Source organism: Neoarius graeffei, chromosome 3 (assembly GCF_027579695.1).
Source record: "Neoarius graeffei isolate fNeoGra1 chromosome 3, fNeoGra1.pri, whole genome shotgun sequence".
In the NCBI taxonomy this organism is placed as follows: domain Eukaryota; kingdom Metazoa; phylum Chordata; class Actinopteri; order Siluriformes; family Ariidae; genus Neoarius; species Neoarius graeffei.
Window position 1 is genome coordinate 71,025,836 of NC_083571.1, and position 26,136 is coordinate 71,051,971.

The following is a 26,136-nucleotide window of genomic DNA, read 5'->3' on the forward strand; positions in this document are numbered from 1 at the left end:
TTCGTGAGGCATAATCAAAGCCTAACACACTCACTCTCGTGCACACACAGAATTTTAGAGGTTCAGAAATTTCTCATTTATGACACTAAATGAGAGAATCACTCACCTAATGGAGTTAAATTTGATGAAAATGTGGTGATATCAGTGTGACATTACGATATCCATACGTAATTCCATAACATATCAAAATATATTCATCATGTTTTGCAGATATTTATTTACAAGTACACCGAGTTAAATATTAAATGTACAAGAAGAGTAATTTAACACTGGCAGCAGATTCAACACCAGTCTCCCCTGTTGACTGTGAGATTCCCTCGGAAGTGCCTGCGAATTCTGTGTATTTGGCTGTGATTGTGTCGCTCTTTGTTTTGAAAGAGTGGTCCGGGTCTCTCGTAAATTCAGAGCAAACTAAGGCCAAGTTTACATTAGACCGTATCTGTCTCGTTTTCTTTGCAGATGCACTGTCCGTTTACATTAAAACGCCTGGAAACGCCGGGAAAAGGGAATCCGCCAGGGTCCACGTATTCAATCTAGATCGTGTCTGGTCCGGTGCTGTGTAAACATTGAGAATACGCGGATACGCTGTGCTGAGCGTCGTCATTGGACAACGTCACTGTGACATCCACCTTCCTGATTCGCTGGCGTTGGTCATGTGACGCGACTGCTGAAAAACGGCGCGGACTTCCGCCTTGTATCACCTTTCATTAAAGAGTATAAAAGTATGAAAATACTGCAAATACTGATGCAAATACTGCCCATTGTGTAGTTATGATTGTCTTTAGGCTTGCCATCCTTCCACTTGCAAGTGGTAAGTGACGCGCATACCCGATATGCGCTGAGATCACACACACAGCGGCTCAGTCCCGAATTACTGCTCGTGCGCTTCACTCGCGCGCTCTGTGAGCTGCGCAGGGTCGGAGTGCGCACCCTCCAGAGGGCACTCGCTGTTCAGGGCGGAGTGATTTGGAGCGCAGGATGCCTGCGGAGCCGAGCGTATCCATGTATTGGCGTTGCTGTGTGCACGCGAATCGTTTTAAAAACGTTAATCTGATGATCCGCTGATACGGTCTAATGTAAACCCCACCTAAAGGACTACTTGGGATACAATGTTGTTCGGGAAAACCACGTTAGCTTTGAGATGGATCTCAGGAGGTAATTAAAGACACTCTTGGCCTTAAGAGGCTTTCGGGAAACCCACCCCAGAGATTCTCACTGATTCAGATCTGGACGTTGACTTTGCCACTGGAGAAAATTCATCTTTTTGTTTTGAACCACTCCTGCATTGCTTTGGTCTTGTGTTTGGGACTGTTGTCCTGCTGGAAAAAGTTTAATCTAAGCTTTTAGGTGGGTTTTTTTTTGTTGTTTTATTTTGTTTGTTTTTAAGCAGACTGTTCTCTTTAAATAGCCATTCTTTCTTCAATTTTGAAAAGAAGCTCAGGTTCAGTAGATCAAAAGTGTCCCTTGAGCATGATGCTGCCACCACCAGACTTCACTGTAGGGATTGTGTCGCGCTATGAAATACAGTATCTAGATCTTGGTCTCATCACACCAAAAAAAAAAAAGAACCACACCTTCACTGGGTTGATCTTGTGCAATGATTTCTTTGTAGCCACGCGTCCCATAAAGTCCTCAGTTACACAGAGCTCCTGAAATGGTTGTGTGGTGCACCTTCACTCCACTCTTAGCCACTGGACTCTGTAACTCCTTCAGGGTGACTGTTGGCCTCACTCAGTACGTTTACATGCGCATCCAAATCGAGCTACTGTCGGTAATTGAGCAAAGGGTCCCAGCAGGGGTGCCAGAGAAATCCAATCCTACATGCAACTGTGAAATCGAGCTATTGTGTGAGGTGCCTTGTGCACCCGAGCCACAGGTGGCGCTACATGCCCCATCGTGTTGGTACACTTCCGGTTGTCGTCATGAAGAAGAGCTATAGTGTTGCCAGATACTGCTGACATTTTCCAGCCCAAAACATGTTCAAATCCGCCAAAATGCACTTAAAATCTGGCAACACTGGCAGTTCCGTGTTCAAGCTGTTAGGCTTGCTCTAACAGACTGTATGGCTACAAACTGTCCGGCGCAGACCACTGTTTTGTAAGACAACTTATTTTGCACAATTGTATATTTTTCTAAAGTCCATTTTTTGCTTACAATTTAACTTATGTCTTAATAAACACACAAAGTTCAATTGTTTTTATTGACATTCTTCAGATGTTGGACATACACACATATATACACACACACAAATACAATGACTTGTTTATGTACACAATTCACAGCTATGCAACAGCTGTACAGATGTATTTGGTGATACAGTAAGTGAGCTAAATTTTAACAGTGCAAACAATGCCACAAAAAGAAAAGATTCATGCCGTTGTCATGCCGACCGAGGCTGTTGTGTTTCCCGCTTGTGGTCTCGTCACTCGTCACTTCCGGAAGGGGTAGTAAGTAGCTCGACTACTAGCTCGATAGGGTTTACATGCACTAAGTAGCTCGTCAGAAATCGCATAATCTAGGTCGTGTAGCTCGATTCCAAGAAATCAAGTTCGGTTCAATTTCAGCTGAATTAAGGTGTATACATGGCATTTTGAACTTCGATTTCAGTCGAGCAACGGCAGAAATTCGATTCTCTCTATGTGCATGTAAACGCACTGACTGTGGCTTCTCTCACTCCTCTCTGTTTTGAGGGAAAGCCTTGTCTAGTTCGTGCTTGTGTGGTGTGATGCAGCTTCCACTTCCTCAACACTGATCTGACTGGGATGCCCAACCTTTTAGATATAATTTTACACCTTTATTCCTCAGTTATGAAATTCTCTTGCCTGATCTTTAGCTTCCTCAGAACGCTACTTAGTCTGCATTTTCACTCCTTTCCTTCAGACTGAACTGAATTAATTTTGACTGAAAATTCACTGGAAGCAAACGAGCACTGGAGTTTGCAATAAAAATACTGAGAGGAAGAACATGTTGAATTATTATTTGTTATTTATTATTAACTTAATAATAATAATAATAATAATAATAATAAATAATATTCAGCAAACTGAATCACGCATCGTGACAGCTGACTGTTCCTCAAAACAAAGTTCACTTGTGTCTATCGAAAATTTTGTTTTCCTGGACTGGTTCCCGTATAAAATTAATCCTACCGAGCGTCAGAGACATTGACTGACTGTATGTTCACTCTGCGCTAAGCGAGCAGGGAACCAGTCTAAAGTAGCTCGTCTCGTTTCACGGGAAATGCAATAAAAAGTTTTATTCATCAACACGACAATATATAAAAGTACAAAAAATATTTTGAGGAAACCATTCAAATTTCCTTGGTTTTGATTGTAATTTGTTGAAGTATGCACGTTCGAGTGTACTGGAAAAGAGGCTCAGAGGGGTCCACATAATGACATAATTATTGGCTAAGGGTGACGAGGGTCAAGGACATCGTGTGCCAGCAGCGCGGTTGAAACAGGCAGGTCTCAAATTTGGAAGTTTTGTATCACGTTAATAAACGATATCACTGAATAACGTTCCTTACCTCTAACCAGTATATACGAGGCTAAGTCAAAAAGTTCGAAGACAGATGTTATAATTTCAAAAAAGGTGTGAAAGACATCCCCCAGAATTCTACAAAGAAGGAATTCTCTGATGGAAACACCGCTTGCAGAAGTGTTTAGACTTAAATGGAGGATATGTAGAGAAATAGGTTTGTTATTTTTAGAAATAAAGATTTTTTTTTTCAATTTGTCTTAACTTTTTGACTTACAGTACCCTTGTGTGTGTGTGTGTGTGTGTGTGTTATACAGTACCAGTCAAAAGTTTGGAAACACCTTCAAATTCGATGTTTTATCTTTATTTTAATTAACTAAAAGACACTTCATGTCTTAAAGTAATGACTGACTGTTATTTCTCTTTACTTAGTTGAGTGATTCTTGACATAATATGGATTACTACAGTTGTCGAACAGGGCTATTTACTGTATTTTTATTATTTACTCTTTACTGGTTGATGGTGTCAAATGCATTAAGAAGGCAAGAAATTCCATTTTTGACAGACACACCTGTTAATTGAGAAGCATTCCAGGAGACGACCTCATGAAGCTGGTTCAGATAATGCCAAGAGTGTGCAAAGCTGTTCTCAAGGTAAATAGTGACGACTTTGAAGAATCTAAAAGATGAAACATGTTTTACACTTTTGTTTACCATAAAATTCCATATGTTATTTCATAGTATTGATGAATTCAGTATTGTTCTACAATGTAGGAAAAAAAATTTAAAAAACATCGAATTTGAAGGTGTTTCCAAACTTTTGACTGGTACTGTGTATATATAACGCTTTTTTTATTGCTTTTGATGGTTTCATATACTTCATAATGATATTTTTATTTTCTAAATATTGATCAACATACAGCCATTGTGGCACGGGAGTCTGTGATTGATGAACAGCTGACAAAGGGTGTCTCCCATTGGTTGTAAATCGTGGCATAAAAATCGTAAACACATACGGGACGTGCTGATTGGCAGTTCACATACTGAAGCCAAGCGGCGATGTCCGGCGTCTGTTGCTGTTGTCCGAAGAAAACTACAGCTAAAAAGGCTCTACTGCCGGATTACTTGGACAATCTTAGTCAGAAAGAAGCACTGGATAGATATACACGGAAATTAGAGTTTATTAGCGGTTATGAGCCGTACAAAATTCCTCAAAACAACTGGAGTGACGGTGCAGATTTGTGGCCTAGCATGAGCATTAGCTACATGTTGGAATATACCTTCTTTTTCCCGAAAAGTCCCGACACAGAAGAACAGTTTAAAAAAAAAAAAAAAACTACAGAAGCAAGAAAACCTTCTTTGTGTAAAGACTTTTTCCCAACATCAGCTTTTGGGAACAGAATGTTGCAAAAGCCAAAGCATTTACTCTCAAAGGGCTCGGACCTAAACTGTGGGCTCGATGGTATCCCCACCCCTCCATGTCTCATCAACCCCAACGGCATGTAGTTACACAGCTATCTGCACTCTGTAATTTATACAGTGATGCTTATTATTGTTAAAACAATATCTGAAGTGTTATTTGTAAAATAACAAAATGTCTTGCTCTAGAGTTTCAAACAATATTGTAGGATTTTATTTTAATTTTATCTAATAGTGGATGGTACAATAATTACAAACACTAACAGGGTCAGCACATTCCAGTTGTAGCTGTAGTCATATAGTAACTATAATCACCCTTGTAATAATAATTTCAATAAACAGTTAATGTTCAGTTTCCTTTTCATTAATTCTCGATTCAAAGGCACAGCTGAGTCACACAGGTTGATCAGTGTGTAACAGACAATAACAATTTTTTCCAAAATAGTTTTTCCTGCCCGAGTCGATTTATTTCCATTTCACGTGTGTGCAGCTGTTGTAAAGTTCAGTGTGTTTGTGTAGAACTCTCTCGAACTGTAGGTTCATTTCTACACTCTGGTTCCATGGTGACATTTTGCACAGGACTGAGTTCCTTTGATAACAGAAACAAAGCTCCAGTACTACTACTACTATTATTATTATTATTATTATTATTATTATTATAATAATACTCATTCAAAACTCTCCACAGCTTAATATACCCTAAATTATTAATTCCTCTGCTACGAGAACTTCTTTCTTTCTGAATGTGTCTGCATATATTGGTGTTATGGTTTTGTGGATTCATAATTGTGCTGCTTCACCTACAGTACCAGTCAAAAGTTTGGAAACACCTTCAAATTCGATGTTTTTAATTTTTTTTCCTACATTGTAGAACAATAATGAACTCATCAAAACTATGAAATAACATATGGAATTTTATGGTAAACAAAAAAAGTGTTAAAAAAACATGTTTCATCTTTTAGATTCTTCAAAGTCGTCACTATTTACCTTGAGAACAGCTTTGCACACTCTTGGCATTATCTGAACCAGCTTCATGAGGTCGTCTCCTGGAATGCTTCTCAATTAACAGGTGTGTCTGTCAAAAATGGAATTTCTTGCCTTCTTAATGCATTTGACACCATCAACCAGTAAAGAGTAAATAATAAAAATACAGTAAATAGCCCTGTTCGACAACTGTAGTAATCCATATTATGTCAAGAACCACTCAAAAAAGTAAAGAGAAATAAGTCAGTCATTACTTTAAGACACGAAGTGTCTTTTTGGCCTCTTCTGCCACTCGGACCTGCTTGATCCATCCTGGTGCCCTGTGTCTGGTTGGAGTTTTATCGCACAGCTCCTGTGAAGGACGGCCCCATGAGGACAGTTGAGGGATATACCTGTTAAAACTGTTAATATTATAGTCAGGCTGTCTGTTGTTGCCCAAATGAGGGCCCAAATGAGGATGGGTTCCCTTCTGAGTCTGGTTCCTCTCGAGGTTTCTTCCTCATGTCATCTGAGGGAGTTTTTCCTTGCCACCATCACCACAGGCTTGCTCATTGGGAATAGATTAGGGATAAAATTAGCTCATGTTTTAAGTCGCTCAAATTCTGTAAAGCTGCTTTGCGACAATGTTTATTGTTAAAAGTGCTATACAAATAAACTTGATTTGATTTTAGTTAATTAAAATAAAGAAAAAACATCAAATTTGAAGGTGTTTCCAAACTTTTGACTGGTACTGTATAAAAAAATCTCATCTCATTATCTGTAGCCGCTTTATCCTGTTCTACAGGGTCGCAGGCAAGCTGGAGCCTATCCCAGCTGACTACGGGCGAAAGGCGGGGTACACCCTGGACAAGTCACCAGGTCATCACAGGGCTGACACATAGACACAGACAACCATTCACACTCACATTCACACCTACGGTCAATTTAGAGTCACCAGTTAACCTAACCTGCATGTCTTTGGACTGTGGGGGAAACCGGAGCACCCGGAGGAAACCCACGCGGACATGGGGAGAACATGCAAACTCCGCACAGAAAGGCCCTCGCTGGCCACGGGGCTCGAACCCGGACCTTCTTGCTGTGAGGCGAGATAAAAAATATCTCGCCTGTATAAAAAATAAATAAATATTACAAAAAATTTACAAATCAACTGCATTCGGTCCTCTCCAAAATAAAATAAAGCTCTGGGCAAGTATGTTTTGGGTGCTGCTTGCCAACTGGGCAAGTAAGGCTGGGAGATTTTTTTTTTTTTTCCAAGGACTGGATAGCATGGGGTTATATTATATATCAATGGCTTATTCAGCCAATTCTCTTAGAGTTTCTAAATTAATTTAAAGATATTGTGAAACTGCAATACATTCTATTTACCACATTAATCCTCTGTAGCAATTTTTGACTTTTGTTTTATACACACGAAAATGTAAATTGCTTTGCATTGTTTATGATTCAGAAATTTTAAAAAGGAGTTTATTCAGTCATAATTTTTCTTCATTCAAATTTTATTGTAAATATTCTGAGAATCTAATGTAGGGTGAGGCTATTGTACCTTTATTATGTAACTTTAAATGATTAGTTGAGGTACAGCAGTATTCCTGAAGGTAACTGTGTTCCTAAAATCATTTTTAAAGGTAAACTGCATTCAGGTTACCATGGAAATAAATACAAGCTAAATGTGCAATAGATTGTAAGAGATTAATTTAGGGTATATTAAGCTGTGGAGAGTTTTGGAGAGAATCAGCCCAGTGACAAGGGAGAAAAAATCATTTTGTCCTCTTTCCTAACAGAAAAAAAGCACACTGCAGTCCTGTAAAATACCATGAAAGCTGTTTTTCAGTGGAATGATTCCACACCATCACTGGAGTATCACAGTTCACATGCAGTTCCAGTACATTAGACCTTTAGCAGATGTCCTTATCCAGAGAGACTTACAGCTTACCCTGAGGAGCAGTGAGGAGTTTGGTGCCTTGCTCAAGTTCAAGAAAATATATTCAACACACCAAGGATATGAATCTTAGAATCAAGCTTGTGTTACAGAGCTAAGGGGTGCTAGGGTTATTAAATATCCATTTTCACCTTCTTCATGACTAACTTACTTCCTCAGACTGTTTATTTACAGAGAGTTCCTACTGTTGTGAAGAAAAGACTGAGACTTACAGCAAAACAGGAAAAGAAGAGTCCAGAGAATAGTTTTTCCTGGGAAAATATTCACCACAATTTCATTTTCAGCCATAATTTGGGTTTTTCAGTCCACCATTTTTCCTGCTGTCTGTCCTTCACTTCAGTTTGTGAAGAATTCAGTGCTGGAAGAGAGTCGGCATGTGTTGGGGGAGGGGGAGCTGATGGGTGTGTTATGGAAGGCCAAAAAGGTCAAAATGGTCTTAAACATTGTAACTGAAGAAATAATTCATCAATTTAAAGCATATATGCAGAACCATGGCTCCCAGTCAAATCATGTATCTCATACAAAATTCTGCTCCTCACCTACAAATCCCTCCATGCACTTGCCCCACAGTACCTCTCTGACCTTCTCCAACCCCACTCCCAGTCTAGGTCCCTGCGGTCCTCTACCAAGGACCAGCTCTCCATCCCCCGTACCAGGCTGCGGACCATAGGGGACAGCCTTTTGTGTAGCTGCCCCCACTCTCTGGAACAGTCTACCACTCCACATACGCCATGCCCCCACACTGATGTCTTTCAAAAACACATGTTTACTGAGGCCTTTGGTCTCTAACTGACCCCCCCCCCCTCCCCATTTCCTCCTGTAAAGCGACCTTGGGTACCTTGAAAGGCGCTATACAAAACTAAGTTATTATTATTTATTATTATTATTATTAATGTGCGGCTCACCCGTTGGTATCTGGCACTCCAGCCCTTTAACTTCAAGGTGAGCCACAGGCCGGGGGTGCAGATGGTCGTGGCGGACTTCCTCTCCCGTCAAGGGGGGGGGAGTCGGCTGCAGGCCAGACGGCTCCACAGCCTGAGTCGGGCAGTGGGGGTATGTGGCAGCAGGGGCGTGGTCAAGTGTTGGTCTGTGACCAGAGGGCGGAGTCAGGGAAGGTAAGTGGCAGAATCACTGCACATGATGTCAGTTAACCTGTGTTTGTGTGTCTTCCCCAGTGACTGTGCCCTATATAACGAGAGAGAGAGCAGAGGAAGGGAGCTCTCTCCCCATCCAGACGACTGATGTGTGTGTGCGTGTCTGTGTGACTGGGAAGAGTGAAAAAGCTGAAAATAAAGAGTTTTTTTGAAACTCAGTTCTGGCCTGCCGTACTTCTGTGCTCCGCCCACCCGCTCAAAGTCCTACACTTACTTTCACCATAAATTTTTATTTATATGACTGGTCTAGGGCGGCACGGTGGTGTAGTGGTTAGCGCTGTCGCCTCACAGCAAGAAGGTCCTGGGTTCGAGCCCCGGGGCTGGCAAGGGCCTTTCTGTGTGGAGTTTGCATGTTCTCCCCGTGTCCGCGTGGGTTTCCTCCGGGTGCTCCGGTTTCCCCCACAGTCCAAAGACATGCAGGTTAGGTTAACTGGTGACTCTAAATTGACCATAGGTGTGAATGTGAGTGTGAATGGTTGTCTGTGTCTATGTGTCAGCCCTGTGATGACCTGGCGACTTGTCCAGGGTGTACCCCGCCTTTCGCCCGTAGTCAGCTGGGATAGGCTCCAGCTTGCCTGCGACCCTGTAGAACAGGATAAAGCGGCTAGAGATAATGAAATGAGATGAGATGTTTTTGGTTGTCACTTTGAGGTGTAATTAATGGATATTTTCAGATGCTGAGGATAAGTCCAGATAAACTTATACTGGAATGAAGGGATTCTGTAAATGTGGATTTAAGAAGGTAAGTGTTCAGGGCTTTCTGTGACTGATAGCTAGACATCAGGCTGTGCATCAAACTCCAACTTGCATCTTTAAACAAAATCTTGTGAGAAATCATTTGCATTTAAAATACACTGGTTATGAGTTAGGCATGGTGGTGTAGTGGTTAGCACTGTTGCTTCACAGCAAGAAGGTCCTGGGTTCGAGCCCAGCAGCCGACGAGGGCCTTTTTGTGTGGTTTGCATGTTCTCCCTGTGTCTGCTCTGGTTTCCCCCACAGTCCAAAGGCATGCAGGTTAGGCTAATTGGTGGCTCTAAATTGACCGTAGGTGTGAATGTGAGTGTGAATGGTTGTTTGTCTCTGTGTCAGCCCTGCAATGACCTGGTGACTTGTCCAGGGTGTACCCCGCCTCTCGCCCGTAGTCAGCTGGGATAGGCTCCAGCTTGCCTGTGACCCTGTACAGGATAAGTGGCTACAGATAATGGATATACACATCTCCATTATGAATGGGCAGTTATGAGTTTCCTGTGTTTGAATGGAAAACTGGGAAGAATTCTGATTATTCCAGGTGTGTGTGTGTGTGTGTGTTAGATCAAACACTGATGAGAAAAATAAGACCACCAGTGAAGTGTCACCTAAATGTCTGTTTTTATCCTGCCGACTGTATTTCCTGGACTAAACTGTTGTCATGAAGACCTCTAAATAAAAAGAATCCACAAGAGCTCTGACCCAGATAAAACATACCACAGAGATGAAAAGATTAAAATAAGCATGTTTGAGGTTTTCCTGTATAGTTCATTTAAACAATGTGAGAATCCTTTATCAAATCAATCAGCAATAACAGATCATTAATAACTGAGATCGTTTGAACTTGTTCATAAAGCACTGAGCAAACAGAAGGTTTTTTGGTTTTATTTTTGTTTTTAATTTAATTTGTCACATAGATCACATAGTTTGTGACAGGGCAAGGCCCCAGTTGATTTTCAACCCCTTTGCTTTGGCGTAGATTTTTTTTTACACTGGATGCCCTTCCAGATGCAGCTCCCCCCAGTCTTTCTGGGCTTGGGACCGGCACTAAGTATGCACTAGCTTGTGCAAGCCCAGTGGCTGGGTATTTTTACCTAATCTGCATGTCTTTAAACCATGGGGAAACCGGCGCACACCCACACAGATACATGGAGAACATGCAAACTCCACACAGAAAGGCCCCTGTCGGCCATGAGGTTCAAACCCAGAACCTTCCTGCTGTGAAGCAAAAGTGGTAATGACGACACCACCCACCATGCTGCTGTTTTTATGTGAAACAGCATGTGACGATGTGTATTATATACTTTTAAATTTGTATTTTTAATAAACATATGGTATTTTTTCTGATTTGACTGTCATTAATTATTGTCAGTAATTATTGTATCAATCCTGTTGTAGGAAGTTCAACACTGGACTGGACTCCTGTCTCGATCCTGACGTTTGTCCATCCTCAGCTAAACGTTACATCACATGTGGGTAACACGCCAATTTCACTTCACTCTGTATTTATAACCAGAAATATCATGCTTGTAAATATTGAATAAAAAACTTTATGGACTGAATGATGTGTCATTTTTATATGTGATGTTTTAAAACGAGTGTACTGAGATTCTAGACAAAAAAAATACTCAATGATTCGACTGGTTCTCAATAAACACATTAACACTTGGTGTAGAATGAGCACAATCACTTCAGAGGTACTTCCAGAACTTCACAGGGAAAAACAAATGTAAAGTTGATGATTTTTGCTGTCTGGTCGTCCATCACCACTTCCCTTTTACTGTGTGCGTGAGACAGAGAGAAGAACACTGAGAACCAACCACAAACTTCTGCAACAACCATGACAAATGTCACTGTTCTGTTATTTCCTTTCTTTTAGTTGAATGATTTTGGAGGTTGTGTGTTATAAAGATGGGGCCACTGAAGAGTTGTCAGTATTTATGTTAAACGTTGTAGTACCTGATGCTTGTTAAAGGTAAAATCACACCTCAGTTCTGTAGATTTGTCTCTCATCAGCTAAGAATCAGGTGAATTAATTCAACAGTGTCCAAGTCAAATGATGCGTACATTATGACATCAGTATTAAAGCTGGTATTTGATAGAATTTTTATAGAAATGGATAATTATTGGTATTTGGATGTTGTACAGATGAGAAGATTATAAATACTTTGATGCTTTGGTCAGTAAGAACAGAGAAACAGTGAAAACAACATCAGATGCAGAGAGTATTTGAGACTTCGCAGGCAGTTTTAATTTCCTCTGTGAGTCCTGTATTGTGCTGGAGAACCTAATGCACCATCCCTCCATTTCCCATTATCCACAAATCAATATAATGACCATATCAAATGCTTTTAAGATCTAAAAAGCCTGTGTGACTGGAAGCAATAAAAACCCACCATGCACCAGAATAGCCGGGGGAACACAATACTATAGTTGGTGAATATTACAGAGAAAACTAGTTAGCAAAACTAGAGGGCAGATTTAGCTGGGGAAGCCATGGCATAAAGGTTAGAGATGGCAACATGAGCCCAAAGGGTCGCTGGTTCAATTCCCTGGATCGGCAAGAAAAATCCATGGCTGAATGCCCTTGAGCAAGGCACTTAACCCCCAACTGCTCCCCAGGTTGTGCGCGCGCATACGCTCATTGTATGTTACTCTGGATAAGAGTGTCTGCTAAATGCCTCTAATGTAATGGAGAGAGAATTGTATGGACGGTGAAGGACTAAAGGGAGTCTTTTAGTGACTCAGGCCCTGAATCTGTATCCTGATGATTCAGTGCTTTAATGATATTTGTTCTACATTTATCCGTCTTCCCTTCAAAGACCAAAACTTGCATTGTTTTTTTCCCCGAGTTTCTTTTTCCAGCACAAATTTCACTTCTCTGTTTTTTGTGGTTTATCTTTCATCTCATCTCATTATCTCCAGCCACTTTATCCTGTTCTACAGGGTCGCAGGCAAGCTGGAGCCTATCCCAGCTGACTACGGGTGAAAGGCGGGGTACACCCTGGACAAGTCGCCAGGTCATCACAGGGCTGACACATAGACACAGACAACCATTCACACTCACATTCACACCTATGGTCAATTTAGAGTTACCGGTTAACTTAACCTGCATGTCTTTGGACTGTGGAGGAAACCGGAGCACCTGGAGGAAACCCACGGGGACACGGGGAGAACATGCAAACTCCACACAGAAAGGCCCTTGCCAGTCACGGGGCTCGAACCCGGACCTTCTTGCTGTGAGGCGACAGTGTTAACCACTACACCACCGTGCCGCCGGCTTATCTTTCGTTTTTAATGAATTTCAAAAAAGAACCTTTTTTTTTTTTTTTTTAAATCCAGCAACATCACCACATGGTTTAGGTTCTAGACAGAAGATCTCAGAGAGAGAGAGAGAGCATGTCTGAGCAAGCATTTAACTTCAGTTAAAAACACTACACCGTTTGTGATAACACACTCCTGCATGACCACGCCCTGTAACATGCTCTCTCTTCATGCAGGAGTGCGAGACCCTGAAAATTTATTTAATACCACCGAGAAAGCAATCACAGGTTTATCTCTACCTCTGTCAGGTTATCATGTCTGAAAATGATCCAGAAACAGAAATCCCCAGCAGATGTTTGGGGATAATGATGAATGAGTCAGTTACAAATAATAACTGATGCTTTTCACCTGCTTCCTGTTTTCCCAAACAGCCAGCTGGAACATGTTGAGAGATTGTTTCCCACCATCAGTTCCATACTTTCGGTTTTTGTGTCTGGGCTTGTTGCTTTCATCTCATCTCATTATCTCTAGCCGCTTTATCCTTCTACAGGGTCGCAGGCAAGCGGGAGCCTATCCCAGCTGACTACGGGCGAAAGGCGGGGTACACCCTGGACAAGTCGCCAGGTCATCACAGGGCTGACACATAGACACAGACAACCATTCACACTCACATTCACACCTACGGTCAATTTAGAGTCACCAGTTAACCTAACCTGCATGTCTTTGGACTGTGGGGGAAACCGGAGCACCTGGAGGAAACCCACGCGGACACGGGGAGAACATGCAAACTCCGCACAGAAAGGCCCTTGCCAGTCACGGGGCTCGAACCCGGACCTTCTTGCTGTGAGGCAACAGCGCTAACCACTACACCGCCGTGCCGCCCCTTGTTGCTTTCATATTAGAAGTTAATGAGTTACATGACCAAACAACTTACCCAAAGATTATAATGAGCCTGGCGGCACGGTGGTGTAGTGGTTAGCACTGTCACCTCACAGCAAGAAGATCCTGGGTTTGAGCCCGGTGGCCAATGAGGGCCTTTCTGTGTGGAGTTTGCATGTTCTCCCCGTGTCTGCAAGAGTTTCCTCTGGGTGCTCCGGTTTCCCCCACAGCCCAAAGGCATGCAGGTTAGGCTAATTGATGGCTCTAAATTGACCGTAGGTGTGAATGTGAGTGTGAATGGTTGTTTGTCTCCGTCACTGCGTTTACATGCACATAGAGAAAATCGAATTTCTGCCGTAGCTTGTCTGAAATCGAAGTTCTAAATGGCATGTAAACACCTTAGCTAAGCTGAAATTGAACCGAACTTGAGTTCTCGCAATCGAGCTACGCGACCTAGATTATGCGATTTTTGCCGAGCTACTTAGTGCATGTAAACCCTATCGGGCTACGTATTCGATCTACTTACTTCAGCACTGCCCCTTCCGGAAGTGACAAGTGACGAGACCACAAGCGGGAAACACAACAGCCTCGGTCGAAAAAAAAAAAAAACAGCTTCGGTCGGCATGACACTTCACCTTAGCCGCCCACTTTATTAGTGCCACTTAGCGCCACCTGTGGCTCGGGTGCACAATGCACCTCATAACAATAGCTCGATTTAAACGTGCATGTAGAATTGGATTTCTCTGGCATCCCCGCTGGGACCCTTTGCTCAATTACTGACAGTAGCTCGATTTGGATGTGCATGTAAACGTAGTATGTGTGTCAGCCCTGTGATGACCTGGTGACTTGTCCAGGGTGTACCCCACCTCTCACCCATAGTCAGCTGGGATAGGCTCCAGCTTGCCTGCGACCCTCTACGGGATAAGCGGCTACAGATAACGGATGGATGGACATAATGAGCCTTGTTTAAAACGGGAATAATCGCTTCAAACAAACTCCGACGCAAAATCTTTTCGTGCCGAGTGATAACACCCTCTAATGATTCAGCAAACACATCTGACCAGTTTTTGCAGTTGAATGAGGGTAGTGATGTGGTTTTCTTGTCTGTCACTGCTTCCCCAAATGGCCAACAGTTGAACACGATTCTAATCCTCATTTGTATTTGCAAACAAGAAATATTTAAATAGTCTGCTCATTCTCAAAAGCACCATTAAAAACTATAACAATGGTCTGTTTCACATTCTCTCATATAATTATACAGTAACAGGAAGCATGATCAGGAGCTGAAAACCCTCTTCATGATAAAGACTGGATTTTACAGAATTTTCATGTCGTTATTAAAAAAAAAAAAAGGCGAGAGAAAGAGAACACTCGCTAAACTAGTTTTCCATGTGGGTGTGAAGAGCTGTTTACAGACACAACATTTTAGCTGCAGGGAATAACCGTGTAACAGAAATGAGAAAGGACCACAGCAGACGTCTTCAGAAACGATAAAACAAGTTCTAAAAAGATGACAAAGTTTCTTGTTTAGAAAAAATACACTGAAATTTTATATAATCTGAAGTTACCCAATTCCCTCCTGAACTTCCTGTACACATCATGCTGAGCCTCTTCTGATGAGAGCTTCTTACATACAAAGTTGCTTTGTTATTGATTTATGGTGCAAAATCACATGGACAAGCTTCAGACTCCATAATGGATCTGTGAAGGTTCTGTTTCAGAGCCAGAATATCAGTTTATCTCATCTCCTGCACTGTAATGTGGATGGCATTCAGACTTAACATTATAAACCACAGAGTGTCAGGAAGAACAAGTCAGAACAAGCTGAAAGCAGAAGATTGCTTTAACAAGAGTATTAATGTAAAACAGAACCTTCAGCTTTATATCTGCCTACACAGACAACTCCAGGTATACTGACTCCTGTCCTAATGTACATCAGTCTGTTTGATTAGGTGGGGGACGGGAGGGAACAGAGTTCCCTGGAGCCAGTATAAATCCTGATGATGTCCCAGACATCCTTGAGAAACGACAGCAAACATGGCTGTGCTCTGAGTGGGAGGGGCTTAAGCTCTCTCACCCGTCTATTACAGAGACAATGGAAAATCATGGCTGTCTGTGAGCTCATGTTTGTGGAAGAGAGCAGATGGCACTTTCCTCTAAATATGTTATGCAGCACCGTGATGCAGCAGAAGTAGCAATTTGAAAGGATGTGCTTGGTTAGCTTCATGTGTCTTGAAGCATGCGTTAGCCTTCACCCTCCTGGTTTGTAGCTGTTGTATTCAAGAGAGCTGACTGGTGGGTGGGAATTGGCATGTGATCAAACTGGGAAGAAAACATTTTCAAAACCCAACACACAATATCTTCAGGGGTATTAGCTAACCAAGGAATTGAAGTTAAGGCAATCGATTGCATGCTTTCAGTTTGCACAACTTCTCCAGGAACATGACCTAATTACAGCGAAGATATACCGGATAACCAGTCGAAAACAACACTTCCATACCATAAGTTATTGCATGAATGGAAAAAAAAACAGTTCAAATATGTTGAAACAACTTTTTTAAAGTGTCACTGCCTCAAGTTGATTCTTTTCCTCCAAGCTACTGAAAAACCACAAGGACATAAATGTCTCCTTCCAGAAAAGTTCACCATATTAAAATCTTTCTGATGTCACCAAATGCTTTAAAGTCTGAGTTGTAAAAAAGTAAAATGCTGTTCCTGTGAGTTTAATGTAACGTCCATTATATACGATCAGCTCGAGATAAAATTCAGTTCCTAAAAATTACATGTACGTTTTTAAAACAGTTTTGCACCTCATCTTTCACATGAAGCTGCAGCTGACAAACACGACTTAGCCATGGTTTAACGCAGCCTTTGGGGATGTTTCAGTGGCACATGTGCAGAACTTCAGAGTAAACAGGAAGTTTCGATGGTCAGCTCGTGTATACACGCTATATATATATATATATATATATATATATATATATATATATATATATATATATATATATATATATGTGTGTGTGTGTGTGTGTGTGTGTGTGTGAGAGAAGTCTAAAGGAAGTGACCGATTGCAGTGATATAACTGAAAATTCACAGATATATATACTTTTATTTCAACAACTATGCACAAGGGCTAATGTCTCTTATTTCCTCAAGCCTTGTACATATTTTATACAGAATTATGATTCTGTTTCAGAATTAAGATTCATATTTATATCTCTGAGTGTTTCGTATTTCCATTTTTTCTTGAAGAATGTTTTCATCTTTTATAATCAGAATCTCACGTAAAAATGTGACTTCGTGCATGACTTGTTTGATATTTTGGGTTGTGGTTTTTTCCATTTCCTGTCTCTCTGACTGTAAGACCCTCTTTGTAAACTCTTCGTCTCGTTTCCTGTTGAACAATCACGTGAGTAAGACCCTGAATGTGTGCAGTGTGTTTTGCTTTATGATGTATTATTATTACACTGGAATTAATTTTTTCGACTTCTCAATTTGACAACTTCAAAAATTTGTTATAAGAGCTGTCCAGTTAAATAAAGGATCATGTTGCAGTTTATTTTTTATTGTGGTCTGCTGATCTGTGACCTTAAATAAATAAATAAATAAATGATTGTAATTTATCTGCCTGTACGTCACACATCCTTTCCAGATCACTGCTCTATCTAACCTTTTTAAACTCAGACTCCTTTGAGCTTCTAGAACATGTTTAATGCAGGATGAAGCCCAGATGCCCCACAAACCAGATGTCTGAACTGAACAGCAGCTGGTCTGTAATTACTGATCACATAACTGCCTTTTGTTCGTGAACGACTCGGTGTGTTTGTTCTCAGGCCTTCCTTTGTTAGTTGTGCCTGTATGTTCATCTGGAGATCAGAATGCATTAAATATTTAATCTAAAGCATTTTAACTGATGCATGGGGACGGCTGTTATGGCAACACGTTACTCAGCAACACGATAGGAAACATAATTTGAATTGTTTTCTGGAGGTTAGAAATGCTCTGTGTGGTGGTTATGCTTTTTTATGCTAACATGCAGCAGACAGTTTTATTTCTGTGTGTCTTCACCTCAGTGGTGTGTTCTACTTGTAAAGTGATAGTTTGATGCGTGTGGGAAGAAGCAGTCCACACACCATACACACTTTCACACACAAACCTTGTTCGTGTGTTCAGCCAAACAGCACAAACCGCATTCACACACCAGTAGACTGCCCTACATACAGCTAGCCACAGGTTCTATTATGAGTTGCAGTGAGACAGAGATGCATGAGACCCTGTGCACACAGAGGTTTTCTTTTGAGAACATGCATGCAAAAGTAATGGCACGTTCATTTGTGTCAAACCTTATTTATTACAAATGATTCCAAAACTTTTCCTGTTTGACTTTAGTCTGTAGCACTACATCACACGGAGGTGAAGCTCCATCTACACCTCGCACACAGCATTCTACATCACAATCTCCAACAAATGAAAACACGTGAATGTGAACCTTGTCAGCATCTTTTTACACCTTTTTATTTCTTTCACACATTTGGCCACTTGCTGCTCACCACTTCCTTTAGAGCTGTGACAGAAATACTACTTGAAAAGAGGTTTGTGATCTGGTGTGATTTACCTGAAAGCCGCTTCCACACTGGAAAACCAGATAAACCGCAAGCTCAAGAAGTAAAAATATCTTAGCTGCAAAGATTAATGATAGAATAAAAGGTGATGGAAAGTTCATTAATAGGAGTAAACTTTGGTAGGGTCACCGAGGCGAACTGGAACAATGATTCTGACTGGGAATTTGACTCCATCCCAGGCCACACTGCTCACACAAACCTCTAATTTTGTAGGCTAACCATGGGCATCGTTTTGGTTTAAAAAGTGCTGGGATACAGATGGGACTTTACATGATCCTACCCGTCACTGGCCTATTGCAATGTCTGCCTCTCTTGTTATCGTGACCGTAACCTGAATACAAATGCACCCAATTTCACAGGTTACTGGGACTGTGTAGGGCTTTAAAACTAAAACATGATTAAATACATAAATAAATGGTATATATTTCTGTCAAGTCATGGCCAGCAGATGCAGAACTCTGCAGAGAGAAAATATCAAGGTTTTCAAGGTGTGCAATAGCTATTTCTGAGAAACAACATTTTACATGTTATGATCATGCTAATTTGCCAGATTTTAATATTGTGCAAAATGTTTTCTTAAAACTTCAGCCATTCCTTCTTTAGTCTTTATTCTTCTTTGGATCTCCTTAGCTTCCACAAAGTGGTCACTAGTTTTCAAGTCCATACAAAAACAACAATAAAAAAAAAAATGTAAAAATCACACAGTATCAATACAACAAGAAAATGCAATGTAAGCCAAATATAAAGATCAGGAAAGAGGTGAAATGACTCCATCTTCATACTATAAATAGGTAGTGTAACAGTAGGCTACCTTAATACATTATTGTTTTAACTTATTTTATAGTGTACAGACAGATGGTGCTAATTAGCTTTGTCATTGCTTGTCACACAGGTTACTGCACTACATTCATGGATGGATTATACTTATGCTATTGTCGTCTGTTTTGCTGTTCAGTGTGTGAACTTTCTCGACCTTTTGTGGCATGACAGAGTTCTGGCAAATCCATCATCTAAGTTTACTTTTTTTTTTTTTAACTCATTGAAACATATTGCTTTTGATGTCATATGATCTCTAGCCACACTCTTTGCTATGCATTCTTGGAGACGCAAGATGTGCAAACTGTGTAGCCTGTGGGCTGCTGTCACACTGTTATTAGCTACTTAGGTTGCCATGCAAGGTATGTTGTGTGGCCTGGTCCCTTACTGGTGGAAATTTAGCTTATTTTTTTAGCATTTAGCTGTGTCTGTAGCAAGAGCCTCTCTCTTCTTTATTCTCTCAATTTCTGCTTTGCCCTTCCTTTTCTTCCAACTGTCCATCTCACCAGGTAACTTGTGCAAAATATTATCAGTTACAGAAACAGGTAGACGGTCACTTTGTGCATCGCTGAGAGGTGATGACGAAAGGCCACCAGCGTTTCCGTGTTGGGTCCTGGCTCTGTGTTGGACCTGAAAAGAGAAGTCCTGGGGAGGCAAGAACTAGTGAGTAACACAAGCATTTGTGTCTTTAGCAGCTGCCATCCACTGGAGTGGGGTATGGACGGTGACCAGGGTGAAAGGACAACCAGACAAATAGTTCCTTAGCTTGGGCACGGCCCTTTTGAGGGCCAAGGCTGCTCTTTCCACAGCTGCACAGTTCTTCTCAGTGGGGAGTAGCTTATGGCTGATGTACAGCACAACATGTTCTTTGCCCTCTATGATGTGTGAGAGCATGGCAACCAGGCATGTCTCCGAGGCATCCATATGGATGATGAAGAGGAGGTCAAAGTCTAGGTTTTGGAGAAGGGGGGCAGTGGTGAGGGCCTTCTTCAGGGCACACAATGCCTGCTCTCTTTGTTTAGTCCATCTTATCCTGTCCGATTCCCCTTTCTTGGTCAGGTCTGAGGAGAGGCTAGAGAGGAGAAGTGAGGCATGAATCTCTGAAAATAACCAGCTAACCCTAAGAAGGAATGTAGCTGGTCCTTGGAGGTGGGCTGGGGGTACTTCTGCATGACCTCTATCTTTGGTCAGTCCCAGATGGCACATTCAGGGGGTTGCAGTGAGCCCAGCCTCTTGTAGCTCCCTGTGGCAGCAGGGGCATGGCCAAGCAGCAGTCTGTGAATGGAGGGTGGGATCGGGGAAGTTAAGTGGCTAAGTCATTCCACCTGCTGTCAATTATTGTGTGTGTGTGTGTTACAGGGATGGAGCATAAAAGGAGAGAGAGCAGAGAACGAAAGAAAGCTCAATAAAGTGTGGGTGTGTAAACATCAACTCTTGCCTGCCGTAATTTTGTGCTCCACCCACATCAGAAACTGTTACACTCCCCCAGGATGGATTTGAGATGGTGCAGGTGGTAAGTCCAGGTGGAACAATGGATGATGACATCATCCAGATAGGCAGTGGTGAAGTCACGTTGTGGGCACAGGACAATGTTCATGAGAAGCTGGAATGTTGCAGGCGCCCCATGGCAGCCGAAGGGGAGGACCCGATACTGCCAGTCACCTAATGTGGTGGTGGAAGTAGTCTTTGGATGGGCCCGGGGTATCTGGGCCACCTGCCAGTAGCCCTTGGTGAGGTCAAGGGTTGAAATGAAGTGGGCCCTCCTTAGCCTGTCAACCAGGTCATCCACCCTGTGCAGGAGGTAGCTGTCAGAGTCCAACACTGCGTTGAGCTTGCCATCACACTATATTAATTTATCACTGGTCAATTTGACTGTTCACAGCAGACCAGCATGACCCTAAGGCCACCAGGTGAGGTATGTGTAAGCATCACATACCTTGAGACTTTCCATCAGAACTCAGCAGTAATTATCAATGACATCATACAAGTGTGAACTTGAATCATAAAATTACAACTCAGCATAGATTTTTCAGTTAAAAAGCATGAAGCTGTTTCCATGATCATTTGTATGTCCCATTTCCTTGTTACACATTGTGCTATAACAATAACACAGTGAGTTGTTTTTTTCAGTGGTCAGAAGTGCGTCATTAAAATAGCATAATTACTATAATCACCATGCAACACAGAATTACTGTTGGTCACTAACAATTACATTTGAACCTAATTATAAAGCACAACATGTTGAGTTATAATTTGTCAACTTTTCAAAACAGGTTCAGATAAATGACTGTAGATTATACACTAATATCCTCAAATGGTCAAAACTTCATGCTATCTTAAAAAGTGATAACTTGAAGAGACTCGCAACACACAGTGTTAAAAAAAAAAACTTCACCAAAAACAAATCTTCTGACTGAAGAGAAACTTCATACTGTAGAACTGATAATTCTCACGATGCACAGACCACAAATAATCACAAAACTGCCCAAAGGCATGATGGTGAAAAGCATGCTGGGAACTACAGAATCGTGCTGAGCGCGAACACAACAGAGAACTCAGTCCCAGAGCTACAGGAGGATATTTGAAATAATATGTATAACTGAAGAAAAAGTCAAATGCTGCTTATTAATTCCAGAAACAAATGTATTTAGCTCTGAGGTAAAGCTGTGGAAACTCCCAATGATTCACACAATGAAAAGCTGACAGTCTATCAGTAATAAACACTGACATCTAGTGGCCCTTAAATTACTCTACATTTAGTTTCTTTTATTTTTTGTCGAATTCACGTATCATGTGCTTTGTCGGCAATGTGTTACTGATCTCATGTACACAGTGCTGATGTATGACCTTTCTGTGTTTAATACTGAACCTAGTTTGTATCTGTCCATTAATGCTGTCACAAATATTATCATGGGATCGCCATCTAAGTCTTGTTCTTTGGACCCACTACCATCTACACTCCTAAAGAAATGTATTAGCAAGTTGTCATCTCCCATTACTAAAACTATTAATACGTCGCTACAACAAGGAGAATTTCTATCAAGCCTTAAGCATGGACTAGTTACTCCACTGTTCAAGAATGATCATCAGGTTTCTAACCGGATGTTTAATTTAATTATTCAATCCCAAACTGGGCAGAAGCAAAACCTTTTAAAAGGCCATTAAAAAAAAAATAGAAAAAAAATCACAAAAGCAGGAATTTACATGTTTCCATTTTTATTGCAGGAGAAACTGCAAACACTGCATTCTCTCTGACTGATAATACAAGCTCTCTGCAGCTTCGGTCTCTTCCGGTTATAAATACCCTGAAACATTTTCTGATGAGCTTGCCTTTCTGACACTTGGTTTTTAGCTGGTCATGATTATATAATGACAGCATGCAAATATTACACTAATAGACTATTAAACACTGATGCCTGAAGACATGCCCCAACCCTACAGGATTCCTCAGCACAACTCGTGAAAATAATTAAAAGGATATTGTGATGTGATGAATTATATGGATCACTTCACATGTGAATACACCACTGAGTCAGGCTCTGCTTCAACAGGCGTTATTCTCGAGTTTTCTTCCTGCAGAGACACAACAGTATATTTCAGTATCGGAATCAGGGTGAGACGTCATCACTCCTGTGGAACTAATGTGACTTTTTTTTTTTAAACCAAATTCTCTAAAGTATTCCACATCATGATCAATTTCAGAAGTTTTATTTAGATATTTACCTCTTTAACTCTCTCTTCACTGTGAGCTGAAATTTTCACATCAGTGTAAGTCAGTTCCTCAGTTTCAGACACTAAAGACACAAATGTGATTTAAATTGTATGAAACACATCAAATGTAAAAAATGAACACATGAACAGAAAGATGCGTTACTTACCTTTTTGCTTTTTATTTTTCAGCCAAATCCACACAAATGCTAATATTATGATTAATAACCCCAGAAGTCCAACAGATATCAGGGCAGGAAGCAGTGAACGGGAACGATCAGTTTGTTCTGTGAAGCTAATGATATATTCAATTATATAAATTATTTTCTCGATATGATACAGACATAAGACGATATGGCTGGGCGATATGACAAAAACATCACATCATGTATTCAGGTATCGCAGAGACTCCAACTCTCCCGCCATGGGCGGGAGATCTCCCGCTTTAGGGAACATTTAGAAAATCCTTCTGACCTCCCGCTGACAACATAAAAATCTCCTGCCCGCCCTTACTACACATGATTAGTTTTAAAAATATATAATTTGATCATGGCCGTAACCAGCTATGAGGCCCCCGAGGTCCGGACCTCTGTCATTTTTAAGAGCTGAAAATAAATTTGTATGCTAAATATTCAACTGCATAAAAAATAAAGAATAACATTAAAACGTCTCCGTAAAACGTGCATTGTTAATTATGTTAAACATCGATTCTGTCTTCTGTGTCCGTTTCATGTGTGCAGCTCAGGTGGATAAGGCGCCATACCATAAATCCGGGGTCCTGGGTTCGATTCCGACCCGAGGTCGTTTCCCAGTCCCCCTCCCACTCATTTCCTGTCTCTACACTGTCCTATCCAATAAAGGTGAAAAAAGCCCCCCAAAAATCTTAAAAAAACAATAGTGAGATTGGATCATATCACTCAGCCCTACATAAGACTTGAACTAATCCCATGATATTTTGATTCCTGCCTCAAATCCATGAGAAACCTGTAACATGATGCTGCTCTTGATTAATATTCCATTGCGTGTATTTTCTATGGTATTGTTATTAACTCCACTGAATGTGTTCATGGAGCAAAGCTCACTGAGACTTTCACACTGAAACATTTAAACTAGTGAATTTCTTTCACCAACCAGACTCACAGACCATCACTAATGAATTTATTTTACATCTTAATCTTCAGGGTCAGTCTATGAAAACGTGCCATTTTGTGTCCCTCACACAAAATCTACCCATATAAGCTGTATTAACAACAAAATATTTAAAAACATAGTTGGTATGATATGGTAAACAAATAATCTTCATTTTAAATATTCATTAAATATCTCTCATCTCATCTCATTATCCCTAGCTGCTTTATCCTGTTCTACAGGGTCGCAGGCAAACCAGAGCCTATCCCAGCTGACTACGGGCAAAAGGCAGGGTACACCCTGGACAAGTCACCAGGTCATCACAGGGCTGACACATAGACACAGACAACCATTCACACTCACATTCACACCTACGGTCAATTTAGAGTCGCCAGTTAACCTAACCTGCATGTCTTTGAACTGTGGGGGAAACCAGAGCACCCAGAGGAAACCCACGCAGACAACATGCAAACTCCACACAGAAAGGCCCTCGCCGTCCACGGGGCTCAAACCCAGACCTTCTTGCTGTGAGGCGACAGCGCTAACCACTACACCACCGTGCCACCCTCATTAAATATTCATACATTTTTTTTATTTTAAAGATTTTGTATTGTATATCTGTTAAATATGGTAAAAATGGCTATCCCTCGGTAACATTTCTTATATTGCAACAGGCTTTTAGAGAGGATAAAATCAAATTATCTGAAAAAAACTTTCATGTATGAAAAGCCTCAATTGTTAGTTAACATATGACCCTTTTTTTATTCTTGACCTTTTTGGAATATTGAAGAAAATAACATTTTAGTACTGTCCGTATGTGTTACGTCAAATGCATTACTTTGGATAAACGCCCCCAGGGACAATGCACTATCCCAGAAGTGACATAATTTTCAGGATGTGACATCATCTGCCTTTTATCAGGAAGCTGCCAAACAGAGAAGTAAGTGTTCCTCACTTTTAATGAATTTTTATTGAGTTGTGTTTAGTTTGACTGAAGGGGACGGTCATAGTGTGTCAAAATGCGTTACCATAATATCATCTCATCTCATCTCATTATCTCTAGCCGCTTTATCCTTCTACAGGGTCGCAGGCAAGCTGGAGCCTATCCCAGCTGACTACGGGCGAAAGGCGGGGTACACCCTGGACAAGTCACCAGGTCATCACAGGGCTGACACATAGACACAGACAACCATTCACATTCACACCTACGGTCAATTTAGAGTCACCAGTTAACCTAACCTGCATGTCTTTGGACTGTGGGGGAAACCGGAGCACCCGGAGTAAACCCACGCGGACACGGGGAGAACATGCAAACTCCACACAGAAAGGCCCTCGCCGGCCCCGGGGCTCGAACCCAGGACCTTCTTGCTGTGAGGCGACAGCGCTAACCACTACACCACCGTGCCGCCCTACCATAATATCATGTTTTAAAATGTTAAACATTTTAAATTAAAATGTACATATAAACAATCATTTTAGCATGTCTAGAATGTACACCATGTGGTGTCATGGTGTGAACCACATAGCTAGTAATGGCTGCCAAAAGCATATTTCGTCAAACCTGTTACTGTCAAATCTGTTACTATTAACCCTTTCCCTGCCATGTCCCCATGTTTATTGTGTGTCCAAACCAGAATTATTTATACAATCAATTATTAATCTTATTTATATTAAGAATAGCATGTTTTGTCCCTAAATGTTTGTAAGCTTATTATAATATGTATATCGCAAATTAATACCGATGTGTATAGACCTCATATAGTACCGTCTTCTTCAAATCATTCAAATATACATCAAAATATGAAATAACCTAATGTAAACAAGAAAGGTGATTTAATATGCATTTGTATTTTACATGCTTTTGTTAGGATGCCTCTTTCTGCAGCAGAGAAACAGTGCCGATACAGGCAGCGTAGGGATGCTGATCCTGAGAAAAGAAAAAAGCATTTAGAAAAAGAGAGGGAAAGATTGAGGAAGGACAAGGATGCCTCCATGGA

At 41.1% G+C, this 26,136-nt stretch overlaps 1 protein-coding gene and 3 long non-coding RNA genes across 6 annotated transcripts in view; 2 read left to right on the forward strand and 2 right to left on the reverse strand.

The window, feature by feature from the left end:
- LOC132883502 (signaling lymphocytic activation molecule-like) overlaps positions 1–8,217 on the reverse strand; it is a 29,761-nt gene extending 21,544 nt beyond the window's left edge. For 2 of the 3 annotated variants that reach the window (XM_060917210.1, XM_060917209.1), the window contains exon 1: positions 8,034–8,215. In XM_060917210.1, coding sequence (XP_060773193.1) covers positions 8,034–8,109 — 76 coding nt within the window. In that variant the 5' untranslated portion in view covers positions 8,110–8,215. Of the gene's footprint in view, positions 1–8,033 lie in introns of all 3 variants that reach the window. The other variant, XR_009654337.1, reaches the window with a different exon arrangement.
- The window catches only part of LOC132883503 (uncharacterized), a 28,816-nt gene extending 19,683 nt beyond the window's left edge, over positions 1–9,133 (forward strand). Inside the window, exon 2 of the long non-coding RNA XR_009654338.1 lies at positions 5,861–9,133. This is a non-coding gene — a long non-coding RNA (uncharacterized LOC132883503). The remainder of the gene's footprint in view (positions 1–5,860) is intronic.
- A 390-nt stretch (positions 9,134–9,523) lies between these two features.
- On the forward strand, positions 9,524–11,284 carry LOC132882882 (uncharacterized). Its single transcript, XR_009654256.1, has 2 exons — positions 9,524–9,717; positions 11,121–11,284. It is a non-coding gene; the product is annotated as an uncharacterized LOC132882882 (long non-coding RNA).
- An 11,218-nt stretch (positions 11,285–22,502) lies between these two features.
- Positions 22,503–23,176, reverse strand: LOC132882883 (uncharacterized). The gene is made up of 2 exons (XR_009654257.1): positions 23,027–23,176; positions 22,503–22,876 (listed from the first exon to the last, which is right to left on the reverse strand). It is a non-coding gene; the product is annotated as an uncharacterized LOC132882883 (long non-coding RNA).
- Positions 23,177–26,136: the final 2,960 nt, after the last annotated feature.